This window comes from Culex quinquefasciatus, chromosome 1 (genome assembly GCF_015732765.1).
Source record: "Culex quinquefasciatus strain JHB chromosome 1, VPISU_Cqui_1.0_pri_paternal, whole genome shotgun sequence".
NCBI lineage: Eukaryota > Metazoa > Arthropoda > Insecta > Diptera > Culicidae > Culex > Culex quinquefasciatus.
The window spans coordinates 32,624,760-32,632,066 of NC_051861.1; the positions used below are offsets into that span (position 1 = coordinate 32,624,760).

The 7,307-nt window shown below is 40.4% G+C and overlaps 1 protein-coding gene across 1 annotated transcript; it reads left to right on the forward strand.

Moving 5' to 3' along the window:
- Positions 1-1,097: 1,097 nt before the first annotated feature.
- On the forward strand, positions 1,098-2,243 carry LOC119765189. Its single transcript, XM_038248565.1, has 3 exons — positions 1,098-1,916; positions 1,973-2,114; positions 2,166-2,243. The coding sequence occupies exon 1, from the start codon at positions 1,100-1,102 to the stop codon at positions 1,676-1,678; it is 579 nt and encodes a 192-aa protein (XP_038104493.1). The 5' UTR covers positions 1,098-1,099; the 3' UTR covers positions 1,679-1,916; positions 1,973-2,114; positions 2,166-2,243.
- Positions 2,244-7,307: the final 5,064 nt, after the last annotated feature.

The window sequence follows — 7,307 nt, forward strand, 5'->3', positions numbered from 1 at the left end:
GCAGACCCCGAGTCGCGCGCGCACACACACACACGACTCTCTCGTGTGCATCGCAGCAATCGATGACTTTGTCTTGTCGCTCTTTCTCTCTTTTTTCGACGCTTCGCGTTGCGCAGGCCGCAGCAGCAAGCGCGAGGCACTCACACTCATACGGGCACTCGCGTTGTTGGCTTATATCACTCAGCAATCAAAACCGTTCGAGTTTCGGCTCTAACATTTCGAATGGCCATACTTACATGTAGCATTTATTTTCATTTAATATTTCAATTGATAAAGTTGTTTTGCTTAATATTGAGTATTATCGTCTTGTTCTCTACAAGTTCACTCTCACCAAGTCGTCATGGCCTAGTGGTTAGCATTTTTGTTTACCAATCCAAATGACGGTGGATCGAACCCCGCCTCGAGCGACTTTGATTTTTCGTTCACCAATTTTCCGTCAGAAAAGTAACGAAGGGCCATCCGGCAACGAACGTGCTGCTGTTTTGGTACCATCGGAGATTCCTTCATGCCAACGGCGAGACAGTGGTGAATGAGGTTCGGCAGCGGTTCTTCGTGTCAATGCTGCGAACGGAGGTGCGCAAGATCCCGGGAAGCTGTCCTTTGTGCAAGCTAAGGAGGGCGATATGGAAGGAAAAACTGCGGCGATCCCACGCATGGCCGCACTCCCTGCGGCACGGCTAAAGGCTTTTGAGCGGCCGTTCTCCTTCACGGGCATCGACTACTTCGGGCCGATTGCCGTTCGAGTAAACCGGAGCATGCCTAAGAGATGGATCGCGTTGTTTACGTGCCTTACTACTCGCGCTGTTCATCTCGAGGTAGTGCACTCGCTGACAGCTGAGTCCTGCAAGCAAGCAATTAGGCGGTTCATCGGACGCAGAGGAGCGCCATGGAGATCCGGAGTGATCAGGGAACCAACTTCGTGGGAGCAAACAACCAGCTGCGGCAGGAGATAAGCAAGCTAGACGGCCAACTGGCCGAGACGTTCACCAACACCAACACGCGCTGGGTATTTAATCCACCTGCTGCGCCACACATGGGAGGCGCTTGGGAACGATTGGTTACTAGATTGGTTAGGTCAGTGAAGACGGCTTTGGCAGCGATGTACACCTCCAGAGTTCCGAACGAGGAGACGTTGGCGACTTTACTCGTGGAAGCGGAAAGCATCGACAACTCAAGGCCGCTGATGTTCATCCCACTGCAGTCAGAACAGCAAGAAGCATTGACGCCGAACCATTTCCTGTTGATGAGCTCACGTGGAGTGATTCAGCCCCCGAGGACGTCGGTGGAACCGAGGCTGGCCTGCAGAGGAGACTGGCAGCTGTGTCAGACGATGCTAGATCGCTTCTGGCAGCGTTGGATTCGGGAGTATCTCCCAACGATTGCTCGCAGAACCAAGTGGCTGGAGGAGACCAAGCCGATCGAGGTAGGCGACCTGGTGATCGTCGTAGAGGAAAAGGTTCGGAACGGCTGGATTCGAGGACGAGTGGTGGAGGTCTACACTGGACGAGATGACAGAGTGCGTGATGCGATGGTGCAAACTGCGGACGGCTTTCTGCGACGACCGGTTACAAAACTGGCGCGCTTGGATTTGGAAGGGTGTAAGCCTGAACCGGAAGTTTCGGACCAGCTTAACGGGTCGGGGAACTGTTCCGGCGCGGCGCAGCAAACGTCAACATAAGAAGCCCCTCGGCGGGATCGAGGGTGTAAAGGTCGGTCGAGGTATAATAACCAATGCAAAATTAGTCCTCGGGCAAACGTTGACGTTTGCGCGAAGAAAAGTCACAGCGACGATAGGGAAAGGAAATCAAAACAAACCCGTTCGATTTGAAGCAAGTGCGCAAAAAGTGTTTCTTTCTAAATTAAGAGAATTACGTGATTTAGCAGCAGTTTGAAATCTATTTGGTTGAACTAAACACGTAAGCTAAATGAAAAAAGTGAATTATTATCTAAACTAATCCTAAATTTGTAAAAGCCCGCTGAGGCCGCAGGTTGAATAATCGTCTGGATCGATCTGGAACCGCCGGATTTCCGCAGGATTGAGGTTATCTGAAAACGATCGAACTCCCAAATTGTGGGAAATTGTTGGGAAGCCGTTTGAGATTAGGGTGACCGATGTAAGTAGTTTGCCGTTGAGTTGAAAAAACAAACTAATAAATAGAAATTAGCTTTTAGCAATCGTTACAAACAGAATCGACGGTGTCGTTGCTCAAAAGAACCCCGAAAATCTTCCCCAACAACTCCAATACTTCTAACTAACGTGAAATTTTCCTAGGATTCCGAATATGAAAAAAATGAGACCAAAAAGTGCCGCTATGAGAGCCTACAGGGCAAAAACTAACGTTGTTAAAAGTTTGTTATAGAAAAATCGAAAAACTATGAGAAAAACTGCGATTGGCCAAAAAGTTATTACCGTAGGCTTATAGTCCATGAAATTCCCTAACTTTTGACCTATGGGAGTATGGGTGTTGGAGGCTGTTGCAAAAAGATATTAAAGTTGAAAAAAAAATCATTTTTAACAGTAATTTGCAAAAGCTATGAGAAAAAGTTAAACCAATCCTGGATGTCTATGGCTCATTTTAAAGTGCTTTAAAAGACCTTTCGAATGCATCTAAGAGAGTTAGTAATGATGGAGTTTTACTGAAATGCGAGCAATTTTAAGATTTTTTATGTTTTTTGGACCTCAAATTTCAATGCCCGTTTTACAGTCATCCCTCATATTCGGAACAGTTTACAGATCGGCCAATATTCTAAAAACCATAGAAAATCGATAATTGAACATAATGACTTGCTTCTACCAGCAAGTGAAAGCTTTTCTTGCGATCTTTCGATTGATGTATTGACCGGCTGTACATTTTTACGTTTTATATCAAGTTTTCAAAGAAAAACATTGACCCTTGAAATCCACAAATTCGGAACACTTTTTTCTTGCGGATGTAAACAAACTTTGATTCTCTCCAGGAGAACAAAATTTTAACAAAATGATGACTTCACACTCTGAAATCAATGAAACTCAAGCTTAGTTATGTTGTATAAATGGTCTGATAACTTTTTCTGTAAAAATATCAGTGAAAATCAGGTGTTCCACAATTGTGGGAGGCACAATAACATTCCACAATTATGAAACAGGCAATTTGGAGGCAGGGTTTTGATGCTCTAGATAAAATAGTCTTGAAAAGAGTTTTTTTTATTCAAAAAGAACTACTTTTGCTAGTGAAATAGCAAGAGAATGTCCAAATAAAGGTCCTAAAAATAGAAGGGTCGCCAGGAAAGATGCATTTGGCATTCTATTGACAAATTAACACAAAAGTGTTCCGAATTTGTGGGTGTTCCGAATATGTGGGATGACTGTACTCCACTTCCCTTTGTCGTAGAAGGCTCATATTTGGTAATGAGTTCATCTCATGTATAGACAAACAAACGCTGAAAGTTTCATCCAAATCGGAACACCTCGATACGACCTCTAGAACAAACCGAGCAATATTTACAAATACTGCCTCTTAAATGAGTGGGGAACAATGAGACAGCCCTGGATTCTGTGTATATTCTAAATTTTGGTCAAACCTAATGAAAGGACATTGTAGCCCAACTCAATACCTATGGAACGTCGAAAGAAATTTGAAAAAATATTAGTTTTGGTATAAATAGCAACCTACGAGCGAAAAAGTATTTTTTGTCCATAATTTACTTTTACACCCCAGAATCAATCATTTATGAATAACTTTTCAAGGGAGCGTCCATAACCAAAGCCACTATTATAGCAGACGTATATCCAGTAGATACATCTTTCCCCCAAATATGAGCCTGATTGGTTGAAACTACGACTTGTGAGAGCCATTTTATCATTGTTCCCCGTGTCTAATTGATGACTACTCTACTCTATCCTACCGCTCGTTGAAGCTAACATTTTTTTATTTAAATGATATGCTTTCCACTGGGCCTAAAAGCCTTATCCTGATGATTTTATTTTAAAGATATGATCTAATGAGGCCACAAAACTTAAACAGGGTGTCTAATCAAATCCCATTTTAAAATTCTCGACTTATTCAAAACCTCAAATAATAGGTATTTTTTCAAATTATTCAAATATATTTGTAATAAATTAAATCAACATGCCAAGAATTCAAATATTTTTCAATACTTTGAATATTTTCAACAAGTTTTTAATTTTATGGACACTGTATAGATTTTATCCGTTATTTAAGTTTTCCGATAACTGAAAAGTTTAATCTATAGTTAATAAATATTGGTTATTTACCCATACTCATGAAAAAAGATTGAGGAAATTAAACACATGGAAAAATTATTTAGAATGAGCTAATGAATTTAGTTAAACATTTACATTTAAACATTATTTAACATTAAAAAACTATTGCCCAAACTTAATTTGGAATTGTTTCCAAATATTCAAGCAATGTATCAAGATGAAACTTAACTTGCGGCTGGCCATAATCGTTGAAATTAAGCTTTATTTTCATAGTGGTTTTGCATTACCTTTGTTGTTGTTTAAAGTTGGATTTTGTTTTTATGATAAAGTTGTTGCAAATATTTTTCAAAGTTTATTCCCCCTTCAAAATCGGTCCGAAAAATCCGGGGGCAATAAAAAATATTTTTGCAAAAAACCTTCAAAATTTGAAATGAAATAGAAGTCTAACCAACTGAAAACAATTTGAAATGCATTTTCCAGCATTCAAAATCATATTTAACATGTCTGGGATCGATCAAAAATATTTTCAATTTTTGTGAAAATCCAATGTACAGAGCACCGCAAAAAGTTTTTTTTTTCGGCGAAAAAAATCTCTTTAATACTTGCATATTTTTAGCACTTATGATTGCAAAACAACTGGGCAGGTGTAAAATACATTTTAGAACACTTTTTTCATTCAAATGTTTAGACCATGGCTTGTAATTTCAATTTTTATATTTTATTTTTTTAATTTTTTGCCCGACCAGAGTCGAGGGACATAAACTTCAAAAAATATTTGCAACGGCCTTAGTCAAAAAAATAAATAAATCTAAATCCAATTTATTTAATGTAATGTCTTTAATAGCCTTAAATAGGTTAAAAAAGTGAAAGGAACCTTAAATTTAAAGCTAGTTGCTAAAAAAGAATTGAGTGGAATTGATTTGAAAATTGCACACAAAAAATTATTAATTCATTCAAGAGATAGAACATAATTTTTAGAGAAGTAAGCTAAGGATTCCCGACTTTTTCTCGATTTTTCGCGGATTTTGGCGAATTCCCGATTTCCCGACTTGAGTGGATACCCTGCTTAAAACAATTTTAAATTTATTTGTTGAGGTCCACTGTTCCAACAAAGGAAAAAATCTTCTCAATTATCCTGGAAAGTGTCGCCGTAAGCTTGTATGAAAACAAAATTATCACTTCTCAAACATCTTCGTCACGGGCACTGACTTTGCTTCTTTGCTCAAAACATTCCTTATTTTGAAAACAATTCGTTCAATGGCTGCATCCATTTCTTAAAAGCCTTAACCTTCTTCCTATCGTAATCCATCCCATCTCGACCTCTTCCTCTCCAATTGTAGAGTATAAACTACAAGCCAAATCCTTCCCAAACGACGCAATTAATCATTTTTCGGATCTCTTTGCACTTCTTGAGCTTCTCAATCCTAACCTCATCACTCAACTGGAAACATGGCTCTCATAATTGTCTAGCTTGTGGCATCGCAGTAATTTGCAGCCGACCCGTTGACAACATTGTAAAAGAGTGTTAAATAAATTTAAATACGATTAGGCGGTTGGCAGACTCGGCAGATCCGAAAGCCTACTTTCGGGCGGAAGCTTACTGCGATTCGGGAAGGGGCCCCCCTGAAGAACAACCACCGCCTGCCATGATTTGCAACATATTTCCGACTGGTTGGGCCTCTTCAGAAGGCCAAACAATGGCCGCGCTGCCGGATTGGAAGCGCACCAGGAAAAAAAATCCACTTTTTCAAGTGCGTTAATCGTGATTTTTCGATCGGATTCCTAGCTTGCACCGTCGTCGTGACCCCTCGTGGTGATTTTGGCTCAAGAGTTCGACGACAGTTGGCGTGTATTTGGAAAAAAAATGTCGAGAAAAAACTACTCCGGCTGGAAACTCGACAATATGGTCAGCGGGAATGCAAAATATGAGTTTTTGCTTGGATTTGCCATCGCGATGATGAGTTTGGAATGTTGCGCCAGCGATTGATTTCGATTGGTTGGGTTACGCTAGCGATGCGAAACTACTTTGTAAGCCGAGATTCAAACCATTTAGGAAGTTTGAACCACTTGAAACAAAATTCATCATTTGGGGTTTGCATAGTGTCTGAACCGTCTGAGACAAAATTCAACATTTTGTAATTGACGAGAGTTCTAAAGTAATTCTCGTTTGTAATTAAATTTCGGAATCGAAATTTAATTCTAGAAAATTGGTACCCGTAGAGTCTCCTCCGGGTAACGCCTCGCTGAAAACGGCAAATAGATAATATTTTCGCCCTCGTCGTCGATATAACTGCTACTGTTTGTGTTTGCCCTGCACTTGAATGTTAATTACTTTTTTTCCCTGCCAAATTATTTCTAAACAAGCTCGCCAGAAAATATACGACTGCCATTTTCCGACAACCAACTAGCGGCAGCGGCTCTGAAACAAACAAAGAGGGTTTCCCACTAAATATTGACAGGGTAGAAGGTGGTGGTGCTGGCAAAAACAAACACCATGGACAAAGAAAGAGAGAGTAATAAAAACGATATTTTTCAAATTAATATTAAAATAGTAATGACGCACTCGAACGAGCGTGTTAGTGTGGGTGGAGGAGGAGGAGTTGTTTTGATGTCTATCACAATGGTTGAGGTTACCAGAATTTCAAATCGTCTGACAAGACTGGCAGTATTTTGATATCTTAGCAAAGTTATTCTTATTTTAACAACTTCTCTTCAACTTTATTTTCAGCTGACATAAACGCAATAAACAACTTAACATAACCCGAGATTCGAAATGATTCACTTTGATTGTAACCTTTCTGCTTTACCAAAGTGTCACGAACGCTTGATGACAAAAAATAGGCAAAACGATTTGACGTCGGCAAACTGCCCGACTGCTGTAAAACAGATACATTTTTTGGAAACTGCATTGTAGAAACTATTGAGTTTTAATTTGATGGCAACCCTAACCCTCATCCAAGCTAGCCTAGAACAATTTGGTCCAAATTGAAGGGGCCCCCAAAAATTGGCATTGCCATGGCAATCCACAATGGTCTCCGCAGGTATCAGGCAGACCGGGTTGGCACCCCCTATTTTTCGTTAACGCCCCCCCCCCCCCCTTACC

What these genes read in the sequence shown, in the direction of transcription:
- LOC119765189 (XM_038248565.1), top strand. Translation starts at nt 1,100, where the DNA reads ATGTACACCTCCAGAGTTCCGAACGAGGAGACGTTGGCGACTTTACTC.